Below are 22609 nucleotides of genomic sequence, written 5' to 3' on the forward strand. Positions count from 1 at the left end.
AGAAAAGAGCCTTGATGCGTACACATCTTCCTCACGTTCTGGGTGGAGGATCAAGACGAGCGAGACTTGTGACTCGGAGGTTGCGTGGTACAGACCAAGGTTTTATGAGTTCTTTAAGGTAGCTTAGGACTGGTCTGTTTTTTTGCTTTGTAGGCAAGCATCAGAGTTTTAAACTGAATGCGTGCAGCTACAGGCCAGTGAAGCCAGTGAAGAGAATGCAGCAGTGGGGTGATGTGGCAGTGTTTAGGTTGGTTAAAAACCAGGTGGGCAGCTGCATTTTCAACAATGACATGGGAGCACCTGTCAGGAGAGAGTTACAGTAGTCCAATTGTGAGATTACAAGTGTTTGGACAAGAATCTTAGTTGCTTCCGCCCTTTTTGCTCTCATAGACACTCATGTTAAGGCTCTTTTTTTTCGAACTGCAGGCAATGCAATACAATCTGAATGGGTTCCAGGAGGGCTCGCACTTACGTGCTTGCGTCACACGTAACCTGGTGTCACGATCTCGTCACCATGACTACCATCGTGTCATTAAGGAAAATGCCATTCAGTCGTCGTAGTAATCAGGATAAATTAGCAACTTAAGAATTAGGGCCACCCAGACCAAATTTGAACATGAAGCAAGTATCTACAAAGGGGGGGAAATCATATAAGTTACAAGTAAATTACAAGTAAGTAATACAATTTTTAAATTGTGAATTGTGATTGCATTTATTGTATCTCCCCAATTGTTTAATTGTACTTCTTTATTCATTGCACATCAGCCCTGATGCCAATCTTTATTTTGGATCTCCTGCACCTAAAATAAAATATAAGCTATCTGAAGGCTTTACTTAATTTTATGATTAATGGTAAAGCTGGTCTCTCTCTTTATGTTCAAAGTTATTTGTGAGGGCAAACTGACAGATGACTTAAGATGTTAATTATTTAAGCTTTAATTTACTCATTGAACGGGTCACCTTGGCCGCCATCGCATCAATTGCCCCCCTGAGAGATTTGGCAGGAGCCGCCACTGAATTGAATGCTTCTACAGAATTGGAGCTAATGGTTGAAGATAGATAGATAGATGGATGGATGGATGGATGGATGGATGGATGGATACTTTATTGATCCCGAAGGAAATTAGAGAAAGCTTTCTGAACCAATTAGACCTTCTGATTTTAATTTTTAGTAAGAAATGCTGTTATTTGCATTTATTCAGTTTGCGTCACACAGATGACGTGTCAATGAAACGCTTGATTGGCTTTCTAATGAGTTAGTGTTTTACTTTACAACTGGGAAAAGTTTGGAGGTGTTTAATTATAAGCACACATTTACAAAATAATGGATTCTATTCCTAATGGGACAACACACGGTTATAAATTTAATAGCATCTGGAAGAACATATGCTTAGGTAAGCAATGGTTAAAGGTTTTGGTTTTTGGCTACTGTACCGTGATTTATCGTGCACTTTTGTTTTGCAATGAAAACAAAAGGTATCAGTTTAAGCTTTTAACTGGTACCTTCTTATTACGGAAATTACATTCATTTGCACAATGACTAGGAAAGTAAAGGCACTAAGTAAAATGGCAAAATACAGTTGCTAATCTGTTGTTGTTTTTTTATCTGAACTTACATATTATTTGTTTATTTCTACACTTCATTTCCAATATATATTTTGTGTATATTATATTGACTCGTGACTTGACTCGGACTCTAGCCTAAAGCCTTTGTGACTGGTGAACATCTGTGGCTTGAAGTGTGCTTGGGAACATTGGCTAGCTGGAAAGTCTATTTATTACAACTGTTCTATTTCACCACATAACTTATAACATTCCTCCATAAAATATCTTTGGTATTTCTGTGAATCCTGAAAATGTTAGTTACATCTATACATGCATGATAATCCATAGCCATACTGATCCACACTCCATTTCTCCTTTTTTCATCACTGGTTCCTCCCATTTGCTCAAATTTATTTTCCATGCTATAGCCCTAGAATGTTATTTAGCTATTAACCACAAAACTGCATTTAGTCACACTCCTCAATTTATCCTTTTTTCACCCCCCCTTCCAGACCCATTCACTCACATTTACAAACACACTGGAATTACACATACATAGATTCAATCAGAAATGTGAGCAAAAGTATTCACACTACCACCACTAAATAAATGCTTACATTCAATCTGAGACCTAAAAAGAATTTACATCAACACCAAATACATACTTGCACATTTGCAATAACCTATCTGAAAGAATTCATACCCCACCAAATACATGCGTCTACACACTCATAATCACCTATCTGAGCAGAAGTCTTCACACCTCCACTAAATACATGCTTGCACATGTAGTAACTAACATTCACCTATATAAGCAAGTGTTCATACCCCTACTAAATAAATGCTTACATTCATTCAAACATCTGAGCAGAAGTATTCACACCCCCACCAAAAGTATTTATAACCCCCTGAAAATACATGCTTGCACACACCATCACTAATCTGATGAAAGGTGTTCACACACCCACCAAATACATGCTTGTACACACTCACAATCACCTATCTGAGCAAAGGTTTTCACACCTCCACTAAATACATGCTTGCACAGACTTAACAATCACCCATCTGAACAAAAGTATTTACACCCCCATCAAATAACATGGTTGCTCACACAATCACATATCTGAGCAAAAGTATTTAACCCCACAAAATACATGCATGCACCACCTATTTAAGCAAAAGTATTCAATAGTAACCAAATATACCCCCAACCCCAATGCATACATACATATATTCATACATTCACATTTCTCACCAAAATTATTCAACCATCTACATTCTGTACCACTGTACTACAGATTTGTGCCAACCCATCTTTTGCCTCCTAAAATGAGACACCAGTTCACTCAATTTAAGAGGGTGATTCTTAACATAAATTAGATTCCAAATTCAGATTTAATTCCCTTCCATCTTTTTCGTCATCATTTCCTTCTAACACTGTACACTCTTTGCCCTCTGACTTCATTAATATCCCACATGAAGCCTTTTGTGGGGAACATCACACTATATGAGCCATTGTAAATAGTCAAATGTGCCACACAACTATGCAACCAATGGCTGTCTCGTCCACGGGTGTGTACTGGAGGAGATTCCTCACAACTGCTGCAATATCTGCAACATTTGCTGGCTGATCGATGGCGCATGCATTCAATAATAGAGATTATCAGAGGGTTATAGAGATTAGTGTGTGCCACCCTGTATGTGATACTGATCCCCATATGATCAGGGCCTTGTGCAGGTGAAAAGAAGTAGTCAGCTACTGTACACATTGTCAAAGAAGGCATGTGTTAGTCATGGCTCTACTAGGTCAGGAGTGAAGGTCAGTAACAGTAGAAAAAGTGAAACAACTAAATTGGGAGGAAAATGGGGGGAACATGCATAAAAAAAGTGCTGCACTTCTAGTTAAAAAGGTGATAAGGTCAAGGCTATTTTATTTTTTAATATACACACAACAAGCCTCAAACTGTAAATATAAACATAAAACTAAAACATCCAAAAAGCTTAGGTGTGTATCATTCATATAATAGTCAAATCACTTACATTTGAGTCTGATTCCATCATACCCATTTGAGTCTGATTCCATCATACCCTTCATGACATTTAAACTCACTTTCGACTAGGTAGGTTTATACTTGTAGGTTAGTTCCCTTGGTCCAAACCAACCAGGAAACTGGACGTATCAGTTTAAAAGCTTAAACTGATACGTTTTGTTTTCATTGCAAACCAAAAGCGGCGATATATCACGGCACAGCGGCCAAAATCCAAAACACAGCAAAAAAACCCTTAACCACTTCTTACTTTAGCTTATGTTCTTCCAGATGCTATTAAATTTATAACTGTGTGTTGTCCCATTAGGAATGTAATCCATTATTTTGTAAATGTGTGCTTATAATTAAAAACCTCCAAACTTTTCCCGGTTGTGAAGTAAAACACTAGAAAGTCAATCAAGCATTTCATTGAAACATCATCTGTGTAATGCTGCAAACTAAATAAATGCAAATAACAGCATTTCTTACTAAACATTTTAATCAGAAGTTTAAATCTTTCAACCATTCATGCCAATTCTGTAGGAGCATTCCATTCACCCCAGTTGTTCCTGTGAAGTGCACTATGTATGGTATTCCACCATTTTAAGTGAGATTCCAATCCAAAGGTAACAAAAATTTCAAATGCAGTAAACTTCAAACTGTAGGGAGCGACACTTCATCACTACGCCGTAAGCTGGCTGTAATATTTACCTATTGCGCTTGGTGCGGGTTAAGACTGCCGGAGCGTTATTAGAGAGCAGAATATTTATAATAATAATAATAATTATATATATATATATATATATATAATTGTCACACGTAACTAATGTTAACACATGCTGACGCTAGCGACTCTTGTTGTTCACGAGTAATTTTTTTGCGAGTCATGAGTTGAGTCCAAGTCATTTGAAACTCGAGTCCCCATCTCTGTTGTGTTTATACCTGAAACAAACTGAACCAGACTTAATTTAGAAATGGACCGAGACCCCCCTTCTCAAGCACTCCTGGTCCACTTATATGGAAGTGTTTACACTTATGTTAATGAACCCTACTAACAGAGCAATCACACCAGTGCTCAAAGTTGACAAGAGTCACAAACTGAATGCTTTGTTACTGTAAATGGAACTTCCTAGTTTTACTGAACAGGGTGTCCTAATGAAGTTTTACACATTATAAAATGAAGACATTTTATAGACATTTTAGAGGAGAATTTAATCTACCCCCACATCCCCCAAGACTTGACCTATCAACCAAAATGTAGCCAAGAATAAATCAAGATCAATCTCCTGACTTAATTTAAAAGTTATAGAGGATTTTAAAAAATGTAAAGGAATTCTTATAAGGATGTGAACCTTGAGACACTTTTCTAAAAAGAATGAAACAGAATTGACCTACAATGCTGCAAAAAGCAAAACACTGATAGGTTAGGTAAATACAATTACAACAGGTGTACAGAGTAAAATTATTTGTAGTATTTTTGCTATTTAATGTTTTAAATAATTAACCATTTTATTAAATTTATTACAATTCTTTCATTTCATTTTCATCAACCTCTTTATCCTGGCCAGGGTTGCATTGGGTCAGGTACCACCTGAAAAGAATGTGAATGCATAGAAACTGTGGCCTTTTATACTAATATTTGTATGCAGAAGGCAGAAATACCCTGGACAGGGTGCCAATACACGGAAAAGGTTTTAGCCACTCCACCCCCCAGACATATCCGATAATGTCACACATATGCACATTCACACACACAAACCCACACACAAACACACACTTTCTCTCACACACATTGTCCCCACCTGCTTTAAGACAGCTACAATCATTCCTCTCTCAAAACAGACAGCAGGTCCTTAACTGACTATCGCCCAGTGGCCTTGACACCCATTGTTATGAAGTGCTTTGAGAAACTTGTCTTAGCACTCATAAAGAACATCATACCCTTCTGTCTAGACCCATACCAATTTGCATACAGGGCAAATAAATTGACTGAGGATGCTGTTTTACTGGCCGTTCTCACTAACCTGTCCCACCTTGAACAGCAGGAAACCTATGTCCGATTGCTGTTCATTGACTACAGCTCCCCTTTTAACACTGTCCTTCCTAACAAACTGATAATTAAACTAAATAATCTTGGCTCAACACACACGTGTGAAACTGGATTCTAGACTTCCCTACCAGCAGACCACAAAGAGTATATATGGGTTAGCACTTTTCCTCCCTCATTACACTGAACACTGGAGTATCACAAGGCTGTGTGCTAAACCCACTCCTTTACTGCAAAACCACACATTCAACATTGTTATCAAGTTTGCAGAGGATACCACGGTGATAGGCTCGATCTCTAACAATAATGAGTCAGCCTACAGAAGTAGAAGAGGTCAAGAACTTGGAATGCTGGAGGTGGGACAACAACCCTGCCCTCAACTCAACAAAAACAAAAGAACTGATCTTGGACTTCAGAAGACTAAAACAGATCAGCCATCTTCCCATAAGCATCAATGGCGAAAGGGTGAAGGCAGTTCAGAGCTTCAGATTTTTAAGAGTCTACATCAGCCAAGACATGTCATAGCCCATCAACTCAACAGTGATGGCCAAAAGGGCCTTCAGAGACTTTATTTCTTTGAAAGCCTAAAGAAACCCCAACTTCAACAACAACTGCTGGTCAGCTTTTACTGGTGTGCCATAGAATCCTTTATCACATATTGCATTACAGCATGGTAGCCAGGTTGCACATGTAGCCGCAAACATCTGCAAAGGCATCTTTAAACTCCTGCCATCTGGTAATTGCTACAATGCTCTATATGCTCGGACATCCAGACTCAAAAACAGCTTTTACCCCAGTGTTGTTTCACTACCCCATGTTTTTTAGCAAAAAGTAGAATGATGTATTTGTATGTAAATATTGTATTCTGACTGAGAATTACAAAGGTTTTTGTAATATTAGCCACATAATAATAATTCTGAAATCATGTTCTTTTGAACAGAGCCAATGTACAGACTTTTCAGTGCTTTTCAAGGTGGACATTATATTGGACATTATAGTGGTCTTATATTGGACATTCACCTGACAGTTGAGTTTCTTTTGTCTCGTTTGTAGCCAATAAACATTCAAAAATGAATACAATTGTATGGACTGATTCTGCAGTAAACAAGGAGCAAACTACAATCAAACATATGTTAAAAAAAAATATGGATACATTAACAAATCATGAAATGTAAAATTTTTTAAAATCTCCTCTATTTTTCTTAAAACAGTAAACACAAAATATAAACTACATTCACAAAAACTCTGACTTGCAAAATCGAACAATCAACTTAAATCTTTGTTAAAAAACTAAACGCTGCCAGCAAACGACACACAAAGCCAGCCAAAGCATAAACACTACACAGCAGTTATAAAGAAATACAGTACATGAACGGCAATATATTTGTTAGTATGCAATGTATACAGTATGCAATGTCAATCGTTTATTCTGCCTCAGCTTCATGTCTCTGGGTTGGGTCAGGCCACAGGACTTCATCTACATCACAGGCAATATTCTTTCTTGCTGGACATCTATTGACTGGAGTAGATTTTCCTGGGTATAACCCCACATTTGATATGACTGCTCTTGTTCTTGTCTGCATCATCTTGCTTCTTACCAACCACCTCTGACACACACTCCTCCTCCTCCAAAAGAAGAGATTCTTTTGTTGCCGTCCATTGCTAAAGTCACAATACACCTTAGAAATGCCACTTTCAAGTTGAATCTGTTTACCTAACAATTTAAACCCTAATCACTGATTGGGCACATCTATGCACAGTTTTCACCTGTAGTGTGTAAATGATGACAATAGTGTGTTTTTCTGTGTTTGACTTTTGTGGGCTTTGTGTTTCATTTTGCATCAAAGTGAACTACAAAGCAGAATTTTGTCAGCGAGAATGTTTAGAGTTTTGCAAAAAGGTTGACTCAGATATAACATTTGTGTCAAACTAGGTAAAACTGTTTAAAGTTTTGTAAAAAGAGTGATTAATTCAATAAATGAGTTTTGATAGTTGACAGTTGTGTTCCAGGAATGGGTTTTAATGTTTTAGCAATTAAAAAAACTGTAAAAATAGAGAAATATACATTTCTATATAATGGATGTTGTAGTAATTACCTACTACTAATGTCTTGTTTACATTTATCATTTTTAGTGATTTTTGCATTTTGGGCGGCACTGTGGCTAAGTGGGTAGCACTGTCGCCTCATAGCAAGAAGGTCCTGAGTTCGATCCCCAGGTGGGATGGTCCGGGTCCTTTCTGAGCAGATTTTGCACATTCTCCCCGTGTCTGCTTGGGTTTCCTCCGGGTGCTCCGGTTTCCTCCCAGTCCAAAAACATGCAGCCAGGCTAATTGGAGATAATTGGATAGGTACCCATCCGCTAGGATGCATAAATCAGTGCATTGTAGTGCTGGTGTTGTGCCGAATTCCTACTCCCCAGCAGAGTCCGACTCCCTGCTTTTATAGCCAAGACAAATCTAGAAATTAGGGTACACTATACTTCATAAAAAAAAGTTGGCTATAATTAAACATGGTACTAACAACAATTGTAGTAATGATCATTTTAATTATATATAATAATTATAAATATCAGATTAATAGTCGGTGGAAATGTCAGCTGCTTTCACACAGTATTTTGAACCTATCAAAATTATGTACCCCTCTTAACTCTAAGGTGAAACTAACTAATTAATTAATTCTGGTGGCTTATCTTCGTTTGTGGATTACACTACAACATATGTCTCTAAATTAATGGGGGGGGGGGGGTATTTGGGGAGTATGATTTCAGCAGGCGTCATAATAACACTGCTGAACTCATACCCCCCTCATACCCCTTGAATAATAAAATCCCCCCAATGAAATCCTAACCTGTTGAACAGGGCAAAATGCTCTTCAGGACACAAAATTCATACTAGACATACTAGAAAAATAAATGAGATGTGATTCAGACTCTGCATGGCTGAGATCATGGGGGGAGTATGATTTCGGCAGGCGAATGGGAGTCGGATCCTGCTGGGGAGTGGGAATTCAGCACAACACCGGCTCCCAAGCCCGGATAAATAGGGAGGGTTGTGTCAGGAAGGGCATCCGGCGTAAAATTGTGGCAAATCAATAATGCGGACCACGATCCGCCGGCGACCCCTAACAGGAGCAGCAGAGGGAATAGAGAGATTTTTTGCATGTTTTTGTTGTACCCTTGTTGTAAAACTTTTATTCTGTAATACGAGTATACCGAATGATACATATCACTGAGTAACTAATACAACCTTTAAAGAATTTTAGAGTTTTCTGCTTCAAGCACTTTTTAGACGCTCCCTTAGTTTTTAGTCCATACAATTTTATTCCTTTTTGAATGTTTATTGGCCGAGTACGAGACAGAAAAAAACTTGTTAGACGAACGTCCAATACAAAACCAATTTTACCACGTACCCTGTTTTAATTCACTTTCGGTTTCAGTTTATACAGACAAAGGAAACATCACTTCAAGTTTCTACATGAATGTTTGACTTAGCTATATTGATTGAGTGAGAGCTTTAAAATCTGGACTAATATAATTTTAAAAATAAAAAAATCAAATAGGTCCTTGATTGCCTTCAAATTTGTTGGCTTCGCTTCTTATCAAGTTTCAAGCCGCTGTGCGTGGCGTCCTCGTATACTGTTGTGTTCCGGAGTGACTGTAATTCAGCTAGTTTCTCATGATGGAAGAATCTACTTTGAAACCCAGCTGGATGACCGAAGAGGTCAAAACTGGAGTAAGTATTAAATTTGTTTTAAAAGTAGGTCAATACAAACTTTAATTTGCAGAAAAGCATAATGACTCGCGTTCATTTGTAATAGGACGTCATATATGTTGTCTACACATGCGGTCAGATAATAATAAAAAATAATATCGGTTAAGTAATTAAGTAATTGCTTAATTTGTGAATTATTTTGTTTTTGTATTTTTATGCTAAATTATTTAGAATTATTTGACATCATATTGCACTTATTAGATACCCCCCAGGTAAAGTGTTGCACCACTCAATAGCAGCAACGCTTGCAACCAAACACCTTTTGTATTCTGATATTTCATATTTTATATTCTTAATTTTTATATTTCAGTGTGAATAAAGTTGATTCCTTTTTGCAACCAGCCACACAGCTAGGGTTTCTTGCATTTACTACACATTTTTGTTCTTTACAGTTTCTCTATTCCGTTAAAATTTTCAATTAAGTTTTTTTTAGGATTTTAACGTCATGTTTTACACTTTTATGGTTACATTCATGACAGGAACGGTAGTTACTCATTACACAACATTAATCAGTTCACAAGGTATATCGAACACAGTCATGGACAATTTAGTGTCTAGAATTAACCTCACTTGCATGTCTTTGGACTGTGGGAGGAAACCGGAGCACCAGGAGTAAACCCACGCAGACACGGGGAGAACATGCAAACTCCACACAGACCAGGACCTTCTTGCTGTGAGGCGACAGTGCTACTTACTTAGCACTTAGCCTTTCAATTAAATAAATTAAGTAAAAATGTGTTGCATTGGTCGGACAAGTCCATCTTTAAAATATATATTTTTTATATAATGGGTGTTGTGTTCTGTGCAGATTCTTTTGATTATTACCAATGCAAAATTTATAAAACAGCATAGGCTATGGTATGGGAGGTGTTAGTGCAAGCAAATGGGACAGATCTTGGACTGGATCCCTCCCTGTCTAACTAGCAAACAGACTCCAAGCCTAATCCGTGCCAAATGCAGCATAGCACCCAATTAATCAAAAATGTAGAAATGTTGCACACTGTTTATTTTTACATTTAAATACATCACTGGTTATATTTGACCAGCCGACAATGCTAATTTGTATGTAAATGCACAGGCACTGTGGCCTTTTTATACAGATAGATGACAACAGATAAGTGACAACAACTTTTGTGCTTCACATAGAAGCTTTTTGGTACTAGTTTAATGTATAACTAGTTTAACCCATGCTTTTCGTGCATATGATATATAAATATTTTTTTGTTGGTAAACAAAGAAACAGGTAAAACACATGCTTTCCATATGCAGGTTTTGAGTGAATTACACATTTAGCCTATTGTGTGATATTGTTTGTATTTCATTTCTAGCTGTTAATTTTATGCAACTTTTACTTGTTATGATGTTGTAAATAGAGTAGTAATACTTTTTTGCTGTTTATGTTTTCAGACTACAATCATAGCGATTGCATTTAAAGGCGGAGTTGTCATTGGCTCTGACTCACGTGTTTCTGCAGGGTAAGAAATTATGTTTTTAAATGTTACAAAATAAGATAAAACATATCTAAAGCTTTTGCCACTGAGAGATGATGTACATTACTTAAGTTGAAATTCTCTTAAAAATAGGCAAAAAAAAGTAAAAGGCCAATTTGATCAGTTTTCTTAAATGCTTAGAATAACAGTATTGCCAGAAAGCAGTTGTCATGTACAATGTAACTAAAAGCAGCAAACATAGCAAATTAGATAAATTTTTCATTCAAATAAAAAATTATGCCATATTCATTAAATGTAAATATCATAAACCATTAAGCAATACAATCATACTGTTTATTTATAAACACTTACAAATGTAAAAAAAAAGACGTTTTTCACAGTCTAACTAATATGTATGTTTATCTTGGTGAAATTAAATGAATAACCTGACCAATTATTTTGCTATTTACTTTAAACATTTAGATGTTAAACTTTGTCCCTAAGAGCACTCCAAGCATATATTTTAAGCAGCTTAAAAGTACATAAGGTTGAAGTTTGATAGTTTATTACTGAGACACATCTACAAAAAGGTACATTCACAGCATTTAGCAGATGTTTTTATTTAAAGCAATTTATAAAACAATTGCAGCTGATACTATGCAAACAATTGTTGGTTAAGGGTGCTGCTCAGGAGCCCAACCATGGTAACTTGGTGATGGTGGGGCTTAACCCAAGGAACCTTCTGGTTACCTGCTCAGTACCTTAAGACAAACAGAATTATTCATTCATCTGAATAAAATAAATAAAACATCAGTAATTGAATACAAACACCTCAAGGTCTTATTAACAATAATTTCTCAGACTTGGTAAAAAATATACTCCTTTAGAGCTGCTGGCAATCCATCATGTGTTTCTACAGATTCTGCTAATAAGTTATATGTTGTGTACTCAACCTACTGCTTATTATCAGTTTTGGGGGACAATACTAACCATAATTAATGTATTAATTAAATTATGCTTTGTCCCTAAAATGTTCAAGTTAGCAGCATAAACATCTACCAACTAAATCTTGCCCCACTTACATTTAATCAGACTAATCTCGCAGCTCAATTTTTTTACAGAGGGAACAACATGCATAATGTATTTCAGTCTAGTTTCTGAAATTCAGTCCTAAATGCAACAACTCTAAGCATCTAGGATGGGTCCTGTTGAAAAGATAACTGACTTTGACAGATAAAAGCTATATACTAGTTCAACATCTATTTAGCGAAATAGTATGAATTTTTACAATTAATAGAACGCCAAGGATATGAAAGGTACAATCTGAAAAAGATATTGGTCTAGGGCCCTAGCTGTTGTTACTTTATCTACATCCCCTGGGACATGTAATCCACAGATAAATTGTTGACTTTTTATGCTGATAATACAGTTAATACAGTTAAATGCAGGTTATTGACATGCTCAGCCAAATTTAGCAGCTTAATTAAACAAAAAAAGACAAGACAAAGTTGTGAAAGAATATAAAAAAGTAATTGAGTGAGTAAATTGGTGAGTGTGTAATTAATTTCTTTTGAGGGATTGGCAAAATGTCCATGGTATGTTCCTGCCTTGTGCTGTTACTGATTTATTAAATAAAAACATTTATTTGTGAATTATTATAAGATTTTTAACTTGTTTCTAGGGAATCAGTCGTGAATAGGGTCATGAATAAACTATCTCCTCTTCATGACAAGATCTACTGTGCACTGTCTGGATCTGCTGCTGATGCTCAGACCATTGCTGAGCTAGTCAACTACCAACTGGATGTACACAGGTATTGATCAGTACTTTATCATGCACAGTACACTCTTGACACAACTGTTATTTCTAATCTTTGTTTTATATATATATACAGTGTATCACAAAAGTGAGTACACCCCTCACATTTCTGCAGATATTTAAGTATATCTTTTCATGGGACAACACTGACAAAATGACACTTTGACATAATGAAAAGTAGTCTGTGTGCAGCTTATATAACAGTGTAAATTTATTCTTCCCTCAAAATAACTCAATATACAGCCATTAATGTCTAAACCACCGGCAACAAAAGTGAGTACACCCCTTAGTGAAAGTTCCTGAAGTGTCAATATTTTGTGTGGCCACCATTATTTCCCAGAACTGCCTTAACTCTCCTGGGCATGGAGTTTACCAGAGCTTCACAGGTTGCCACTGGAATGCTTTTCCACTCCTCCATGACGACATCACGGAGCTGGCGGATATTCGAGACTTTGCGCTCCTCCACCTTCCGCTTGAGGATGCCCCAAAGATGTTCTATTGGGTTTAGGTCTGGAGACATGCTTGGCCAGTCCATCACCTTTACCCTCAGCCTATTCAATAAAGCAGTGGTTGTCTTAGAGGTGTGTTTGGGGTCATTATCATGCTGGAACACTGCCCTGCGACCCAGTTTCCGGAGGGAGGGGATCATGCTCTGCTTCAGTATTTCACAGTACATATTGGAGTTCATGTGTCCCTCAATGAAATGTAACTCCCCAACACCTGCTGCACTCATGCAGCCCCAGACCATGGCATTCCCACCACCATGCTTGACTGTAGGCATGACACACTTATCTTTGTACTCCTCACCTGATTGCCGCCACACATGCTTGAGACCATCTGAACCAAACAAATTAATCTTGGTCTCATCAGACCATAGGACATGGTTCCAGTAATCCATGTCCTTTGTTGACATGTCTTCAGCAAACTGTTTGCGGGCTTTCTTGTGTAGAGACTTCAGAAGAGGCTTCCTTCTGGGGTGACAGCCATGCAGACCAATTTGATGTAGTGTGCGGCGTATGGTCTGAGCACTGACAGGCTGACCCCCCACCTTTTCAATCTCTGCAGCAATGCTGACAGCACTCCTGCGCCTATCTTTCAAAGACAGCAGTTGGATGTGACGCTGAGCACGTGCACTCAGCTTCTTTGGACGACCAACGCGAGGTCTGTTCTGAGTGGACCCTGCTCTTTTAAAACGCTGGATGATCTTGGCCACTGTGCTGCAGCTCAGTTTCAGGGTGTTGGCAATCTTCTTGTAGCCTTGGCCATCTTCATGTAGCGCAACAATTCGTCTTTTAAGATCCTCAGAGAGTTCTTTGCCATGAGGTGCCATGTTGGAACTTTCAGTGACCAGTATGAGAGAGTGTGAGAGCTGTACTACTAAATTGAACACACCTTCTCCCTATGCACACCTGAGACCTAGTAACACTAACAAATCACATGACATTTTGGAGGGAAAATGACAAGCAGTGCTCAATTTGGACATTTAGGGGTGTAGTCTCTTAGGGGTGTACTCACTTTTGTTGCCGGTGGTTTAGACATTAATGGCTGTATATTGAGTTATTTTGAGGGAAGAATAAATTTACACTGTTATATAAGCTGCACACAGACTACTTTTCATTGTGTCAAAGTGTCATTTTGTCAGTGTTGTCCCATGAAAAGATATACTTAAATATCTGCAGAAATGTGAGGGGTGTACTCACTTTTGTGATACACTGTATATATATATATATATATATATATATATACAGTGTATCACAAAATGTGAGGGGTGTACTCACTTTTGTGATACACTGTATATATATATATATATATATACAGTGTATCACAAAAGTGAGTACACCCCTCACATTTCTGCAGATATTTAAGTATATCTTTTCATGGGACAACACTGACAAAATGACACTTTGACACAATGAAAAGTAGTCTGTGTGCAGCTTATATAACAGTGTAAATTTATTCTTCCCTCAAAATAACTCAATATACAGCCATTAATGTCTAAACCACCGGCAACAAAAGTGAGTACACCCCTAAGAGACTACACCCCTAAATGTCCAAATTGAGCACTGCTTGTCATTTTCCCTCCAAAATGTCATGTGATTTGTTAGTGTTACTAGGTCTCAGGTGTGCATAGGGAGCAGGTGTGTTCAATTTAGTAGTACAGCTCTCACACTCTCTCATACTGGTCACTGAAAGTTCCAACATGGCACCTCATGGCCAAGAACTCTCTGAGGATCTTAAAAGACAAATTGTTGCGCTACATGAAGATGGCCAAGGCTACAAGAAGATTGCCAACACCCTGAAACTGAGCTGCAGCACAGTGGCCAAGATCATCCAGCGTAAAAGAGCAGGTTCCACTCAGAACAGACCTCGCGTTGGTCGTCCAAAGAACCTGAGTACACGTGCTCAGCGTCACATCCAACTGCTGTCTTTGAAAGATAGGCGCAGGAGTGCTGTCAGCATTGCTGCAGAGATTGAAAAGGTGGGGGGTCAGCCTGTCAGTGCTCAGACCATACGCCGCACACTGCATCAGATTGGTCTGCATGGCTGTCACCCCAGAAGGAAGCCTCTTCTGAAGTCTCTACACAAGAAAGCCCGCAAACAGTTTGCTGAAGACATGTCAACAAAGGACATGGATTACTGGAACCATGTCCTATGGTCTGATGAGACCAAGATTAATTTGTTTGGTTCAGATGGTCTCAAGCATGTGTGGCGGCAATCAGGTGAGGAGTACAAAGATAAGTGTGTCATGCCTACAGTCAAGCATGGTGGTGGGAATGCCATGGTCTGGGGCTGCATGAGTGCAGCAGGTGTTGGGGAGTTACATTTCATTGAGGGACACATGAACTCCAATATGTACTGTGAAATACTGAAGCAGAGCATGATCCCCTCCCTCCGGAAACTGGGTCGCAGGGCAGTGTTCCAGCATGATAATGACCCCAAACACACCTCTAAGATGACCACTGCTTTATTGAAGAGGCTGAGGGTAAAGGTGATGTACTGGCCAAGCATGTCTCCAGACCTAAACCCAATAGAACATCTTTGGAGCATCCTCAAGCGGAAGGTGGAGGAGCGCAAAGTCTCGAATATCCGCCAGCTCCGTGATGTCGTCATGGAGGAGTGGAAAAGCATTCCAGTGGCAACCTGTGAAGCTCTGGTAAACTCCATGCCCAGGAGAGTTAAGGCAGTTCTTGGAAATAATGGTGGCCACACAAAATATTGACACTTCAGGAACTTTCACTTAGGGGTGTACTCACTTTTGTTGCCGGTGGTTTAGACATTAATGGCTGTATATTGAGTTATTTTGAGGGAAGAATAAATTTACACTGTTATATAAGCTGCACACAGACTACTTTTCATTGTGTCAAAGTGTCATTTTGTCAGTGTTGTCCCATGAAAAGATATACTTAAATATCTGCAGAAATGTGAGGGGTGTACTCACTTTTGTGATACACTGTATATACAGTGTATCACAAAAGTGAGTACACCCCTCACATTTCTGCAAATATTTCATTATATCTTTTCATGGGACAACACTATAGACATGAAACTTGGATATAACTTAGAGTAGTCAGTGTACAGCTTGTATAGCAGTGTAGATTTACTGTCTTCTGAAAATAACTCAACACACAGCCATTAATGTCTAAACAGCTGGCAACATAAGTGAGTACACCCCACAGTGAACATGTCCAAATTGTGCCCAAATGTGTCGTTGTCCCTCCCTGGTGTCATGTGTCAAGGTCCAAGGTGTAAATGGGGAGCAGGGCTGTTAAATTTGGTGTTTTGGGTACAATTCTCTCATACTGGCCACTGGATATTCAACATGGCACCTCATGGCAAAGAACTCTCTGAGGATGTGAGAAATAGAATTGTTGCTCTCCACAAAGATGGCCTGGGCTATAAGAAGATTGCTAACACCCTGAAACTGAGCTACAGCATGGTGGCCAAGGTCATACAGCGGTTTTCCAGGACAGGTTCCACTCGGAACAGGCTTCGCCAGGGTCGACCAAAGAAGTTGAGTCCACGTGTTCGGCGTCATATCCAGAGGTTGGCTTAATAAAAAATAGACACATGAGTGCTGCCAGCATTGCTGCAGAGGTTGAAGACGTGGGAGGTCAGCCTGTCAGTGCTCAGACCATACGCCGCACACTGCATCAACTCGGTCTGCATGGTCGTCATCCCAGAAGGAAGCTGACGCACAAGAAAGCCCGCAAACAGTTTGCTGAAGACAAGCAGTCCAAGAACATGGATTACTGGAATGCCCTGTGGTCTGACGAGACCAAGATAAACTTGTTTGGCTCAGATGGTGTCCAGCATGTGTGGCGGCGCCCTGGTGAGAAGTACCAAGACAACTGTATCTTGCCTACAGTCAAGCATGGTGGTGGTAGCATCATGGTCTTGGGCTGCATGAGTGTTGCTGGCACTGGGGAGCTGCAGTTCATTGAGGGAAACATGAATTCCAACATGTACTGTGACATTCTGAAACAGAGCATGATCCCCTCCCTTCGAAAACTGGGCCTCATGGCAGTTTTCCAACAGGATAACGACCCCAAACACAACCTCCAAGATGACAACTGCCTTGCTGAGGAAGCTGAAGGTAAAGGTGATGGACTAAACCCAATTGAGCACCTGTGGCGCATCCTCAAGTGGAAGGTGGAGGAGTTCAAGGTGTCTAACATCCACCAGCTCCGTGATGTCATCATGGAGGAGTGGAAGAGGATTTCAGTAGCAACCTGTGCAGCTCTGGTGAATTCCATGCCCAGGAGGGTTAAAACAGTGCTGGATAATAATGGTGGTCACACAAACTATTGACACTTTGGGCACAATTTGGACATGTTCACTGTGGGGTGTACTCACTTATGTTGCCAGCCATTTAGACATTAATGGCTGTGTGTTGAGTTATTTTCAGAAGACAGTAAATCTACACTGCTATACAAGTTGTACACTGACTACTCTAACTTATATCCAAGTTTTATTTCTATAGTGTTGTCCCATGAAAAGATATAATAAAATATTTGCAGAAATGTGAGGGGTGTACTCACTTTTGTGATACACTGTATATATATATACATAAAGAAATTAGATGCATTACTCACAGATTAAATCTTTTAAAATGGGAAATCCTCAAGAACCAATTTTGGGTTAAGAGTTTCACTTAAAATGGATTGAATTTCTGGAATTTCCATACTTCTGCCACTTGTGATATTAATCAGTATGAAAGGAATTTAAAATTAAATTTGACTGATCTAAAATCTATAATTTCTGTTTACAGCAGTTTGCTTAAGCCTACATGGAAATTGTGTGGCTAATACAGTTTTAATACAATTTTATATTAAAGATATATCCAAATTTTATATCACACACATATACTTACATGCACTTACATATACTGTATGCACTTACGTGTTTTTATGTAGTTTAGAGATGGAAGAAGACCCTCTAGTACACTCTGCTGCCACACTAGTAAAAAACATTTGCTACAAGTACAAAGAGGAACTATCTGCACACCTCATTGTTGCAGGTTGGGACAGGAGGGCTGGTGGACAGGTTAGTAACAACTTATTACTAAAGCTTTGCTAAAATGTAAATCTTAAACAGATTTTTTATTCTTCGTTCAAGAGTTATGTTTACTTATATAGTACAGAAGAAAATGCAAAGGTTTTAGGACCCCTAGTCAAATTCCATATTTTGTTAATTATTAAATTAAGTAAATGGATGTAAATAAAACATCTGCAGCAAAATATAAAAAATTGTGTAATGTAGAAAAACTACATATTGAAAATCAATAACAACTGTGGCTAGGACTTGGATTGGGTGGTTAGCTAGCAAAAAGAAGCTGCTCTTATAGTGGAGAGCACCTGGCAACCAGACAGCATTGTGGTGTTCTTGTAAAATTCATTAGGCAGCTCAGGACAGGAATCTGCCTGATCATGACTCTGAAGCTTTTGTGGAACCTTTTGTGCTTGTGACTAGGCAATTTGTTTGCCTTTGGATCACAGACTAAATGCGTTAGGTTCATATTGGAACAGAAGTGTTCAAAAGGGAGAGAAAGTCCATCATACTGAACAAACTCTGGTACACTCTGTTGCTCTGGTACACATGCTGGGCTCCCAAGAGTGATAGCTAACAAAGCTTGTGAGTCACTATGCTAAATGTGTAGCATGGAATGTTGCCTTTTTCAACTCTATACCTAAACAGCCATCTTTCATGATTGGACGTTTGGGTCTCTCCTGCATTTTGTGATCACTCTTGTAGTCTTTATATCAAATTTGGTGCAAAATTAAATATGACAATGTGAATGTGATCGAAATGTGACAAAAGTATATTTTAATATAAAATATATTATAAGAACAGTTTGAGGTTGTGTTATATATATGTATTTTGGTCATGGGTGCCAACATTTATGCATATAACATTTATGCATGTATATGTGACATTATTGATTTCCTACAGTATGTCCTTAATTGTTACTATTTGTTTATAGGTATATGTAACATTGGATGGCCTACTGTCTAAGCAACCTTTTGCTATTGGTGGCTCAGGCAGTTCATACATCTATGGGTTTGTAGATGCAGAATATCGAAAAGACATGACAAGGAGAAAATGTCAGGAGTTTGTTGTAAACGGTATGGATTTCCTTTTGTTTATTGTTATGGAACAAAAAAGAGAATCTTGGTAATAAAACTATGAATAAAACTATAAATAAAGTAAATGTACATTGCAGTGGTAGCTTAGTGGTTAAGGTACTGGACTAGTAATCTGAAGCTCTGATTCAAACCCCACTACCAGCAAGTTGCAGCACTACCAACACTGCCAGTGTTGGGCCCCTAAGCAAATCTCTTAACCCTTTTACTGCTTGCACCGTATTCAGTACCAGTTGTGAGTGGCTTTGGACAAAAGCATCTGCTAAATGCCATTAATGTAAATATAAAATTAAAAACAGCTAAACAATAATTTCTAAATACCCATGTCTTCATCGTTTACAGTAAAACAAAATTGTCTACATTTTTCATACATATTTCAGGTAAATACTTCTGCTACTCTGCTACTTCTGGATTGAAAACCCTACAGAGATTACACAAACACATACAATGCTGTAAAGAGAAATTGTTCTTTAGAATCTCTTCAAATATATGAACTGGCAGATATATTGAATGCTATAATAGGTTGTACCAATAAATAATTGCAAGGGTTTACATGCATTTTACATTTACATTTACAGCATTTAGCAGATGCTTTTATCCAAAGCGACTTACACAATGAGCAATTGAGGGTTAAGGGCCTTGCTCAGGGACCCAACAGTGGCAACTTGGTGGTGGCGGGGCTTGAACCGGCAACCTTCTGTTTACAAGCCCAGTACCTTAACCACTGAGCTATCACTGGCCCAATAAATTATATAAAATGTAATTTTATGTGTTATTGCTTTAGGTTAAATAATAATTTAGTCTATTACTAATGTGTTTGTATAGTAGATGCAAAACGGGTCACACGTCGGTAATTAAAAAAAAGAATGTGTGGTAGTAATTTGGGTCTTATTTTTCTTTTTTCTTCTACATTTTAGCACTAACACTGGCTATGAGCAGAGATGGTTCTAGTGGAGGTGTTGCTTACATTGCTACCATTGATGAAGAGGGAGCTGAGGAGAAGTGTATTCTTGGAAATGAATTACCCAAGTTTTTTGATCAGTAAGCAAAGGCTTACTAGCAATCTGTATTAGTCAAGAAATGTGTTTTTCAGATTTCAGAATTCAAAGAACAATGCTTGCATTATAGTTTTTGCTTATAATAAAACAGTACCAGTTTCAAGCGGCTAAAGTTACAAAATTGTGTAAAATAATGCTATTAATAAAAATCAATAAAAGCATTTTACTGTATTGATCCCTTACAATGTGTTTTTTTGTACACAGTTGTACAGAACATTGCTGTTTAATAAAAGGACAGTTCCTATTGTTTTGCAACAATGTTTTTAATTGAAACACCAAAAAAAAAATTTCTTTAGCACTTATGTTTCTGCAAACTACCATCAACATACATTTACTGTTTGATGTATTATGTATTCAAATTTATTAGGGCACAAAGCACAGTCTTTGATTAAGGTTTGTTTCTTAATTAACATAAAGTTCATCTTACTATTTAATCCCAATTACATGAACATAGACAGCACTTTTTTTTTTTACATCTGTATACATACAGGACATTAATAAGTCAAGTCAATTTTTTGTATAGCACTTTTTACAATGGAAACAATGTATTAGGCTTTCCCTGCACCACAATAGCTCTAAAATGGAAGTGATACCTACTGTGCCACCCACACTATATCAGTAAGTGTCTAGGTTCATTCAACAAACTATACAATCCTTTTATTGCTTGTTTTATTTTATTTAATTAATCTCTCTTAAATGTTTTAAGTATGTTTTTGTGCTTGGGTGGCAGTAAATTATGCTAGCCCACTGTGGGCTTGAAAGGATACAGTGTTTGAATCCCCAGTGGACTCACTGTGACCGGGACAAAGAGGTAAAACATGAAAATAATCATTATTATTATCTCTACATGATCTACAAGCATCTAATTAATGCCACTAAAATTAATTTTCTCATTCTGATATATTATGTTCATAGACCCCATTAATATGCCCTGCTCAAAAAATTAAAGTAACACTTCATTACAGTATAACACTAAGTGACAACATGTGCACTGAAGGGGCAACAGCAACAGCCCCCAACCAAATGGTTTGCAGGTTGTGGCCACAGGTAATTACTCTCCTCTATACCCTTATCCTCCTGACTGATCCTTTTCTAGTGTTGCTAGAGACTTTGTCACTACTGGTTGCATGAGGCAGCTTTTTCAGATTGCACAGATAGTCCAGCTCCTTAGGGATGGCAAGAAGATTTGTTTGTCTGTGTCTCCCAGCACAGTCTCAGGCTATAACACACAAAGAGCTAGACAAGGAGTTCAATACAGAAGCAGAACCGTTATTTGCTCATTTTGTATGAAAAGGAACAGGAAGAAAACTGCCTACAAAGTCCTACAGAGTCTTACAAAAATTGAACAATTGATCTGCATCTAACACCACCAAGTAGTGCCACAAACTGTCCAGGAGTGATGTCCTGATGCTGGTCAGGGAGAAGATCCTCCAGGACTACTGAGTCACATTGTGAATTGATACAATTCATAAATTTAATTAGCTTGTGTTTGCAAATGATTTTGAATCCAGGCCTCAATAAATTGTTTATAATGGTTTATAAATTGTTTATACAAACTGATATGAATTACACAATTTATATCAGTAAAGCATCTTTTGTTCATTAAAAGATTTTCAACTTAAATCTTTTGTCCATTGAAATCTGATATATGATTTAAGTGTTCTCTTTTTTACTGGGCCAATTAGTTATTTATTTATTTATTGTCTGATTTACCACCACTCTATCCTGGTCAGGGTAGCAGTAGGTCTGATTCATTGGGCGAAAGTAAGAAAACACCCCAGGCAGGCACCATCACAGTATTTGGACTTGTGGTAAGAAATCAGACTATGCAACTTCACACCGAAAGGACCCTGACCAACCGGCCCTGGAATCAAAGCGAGGCCCTTCTTGCTGTGAGGCAACAGTGCTACCCACTGCGTCACTGTGCTGCCCAATGTAGTTATTAATGTATTAATTAATATATTAATATATTTGTTCAAAATAAATATACTTTCTATTGTTCAAAAACAAAAGTTGAAATACTACCTATTTCTCTTAACCCTTTGATGCACAAGCTAAGAAAACCTCTTCTAATGCACAACATGGGTGGAAAATGACCCATATTCGTTTCCTATGTTATTTCATGTATTACTGAGTATCTTTTTGGTATATATTTTGAAACCATTTCACCATTTAATGTTCCATACTATAATATGTTAACAGCTAGCAAGCTAATAGTATTGGACATATTCAAGATTCAAGAGCCTAATCTTTGGTTGTCTTTCAAAAAATC

At 37.9% G+C, this 22609-nt stretch overlaps 1 protein-coding gene across 1 annotated transcript; it reads left to right on the top strand.

The window, feature by feature from the left end:
- The first annotated feature begins 9050 nt into the window (after nt 1-9050).
- Nucleotides 9051-20469, top strand: psmb9a (proteasome 20S subunit beta 9a). Its single transcript, XM_062990132.1, has 6 exons — nt 9051-9351; nt 10798-10865; nt 12502-12633; nt 18053-18182; nt 19120-19261; nt 20197-20469. Exons 1-6 carry the CDS (start codon nt 9295-9297, stop codon nt 20322-20324), a joined length of 657 nt encoding a protein of 218 aa, XP_062846202.1. The 5' UTR covers nt 9051-9294; the 3' UTR covers nt 20325-20469.
- The last annotated feature ends 2140 nt before the right edge of the window (nt 20470-22609 follow it).

Source organism: Trichomycterus rosablanca, chromosome 2 (genome assembly GCF_030014385.1).
Source record: "Trichomycterus rosablanca isolate fTriRos1 chromosome 2, fTriRos1.hap1, whole genome shotgun sequence".
NCBI lineage: Eukaryota > Metazoa > Chordata > Actinopteri > Siluriformes > Trichomycteridae > Trichomycterus > Trichomycterus rosablanca.

What these genes read in the sequence shown, in the direction of transcription:
- psmb9a (XM_062990132.1), top strand. Translation starts at nt 9,295, where the DNA reads ATGATGGAAGAATCTACTTTGAAACCCAGCTGGATGACCGAAGAGGTC. An exon ending in CCGAAGAGGTCAAAACTGGA is followed by an intron (nt 9,352 to 10,797) that starts GTAAGTATTAAA and finishes TTATGTTTTCAG; the next exon opens with ACTACAATCATAGCGATTGC. An exon ending in TCAGGAGTTTGTTGTAAACG is followed by an intron (nt 19,262 to 20,196) that starts GTATGGATTTCC and finishes TCTACATTTTAG; the next exon opens with CACTAACACTGGCTATGAGC.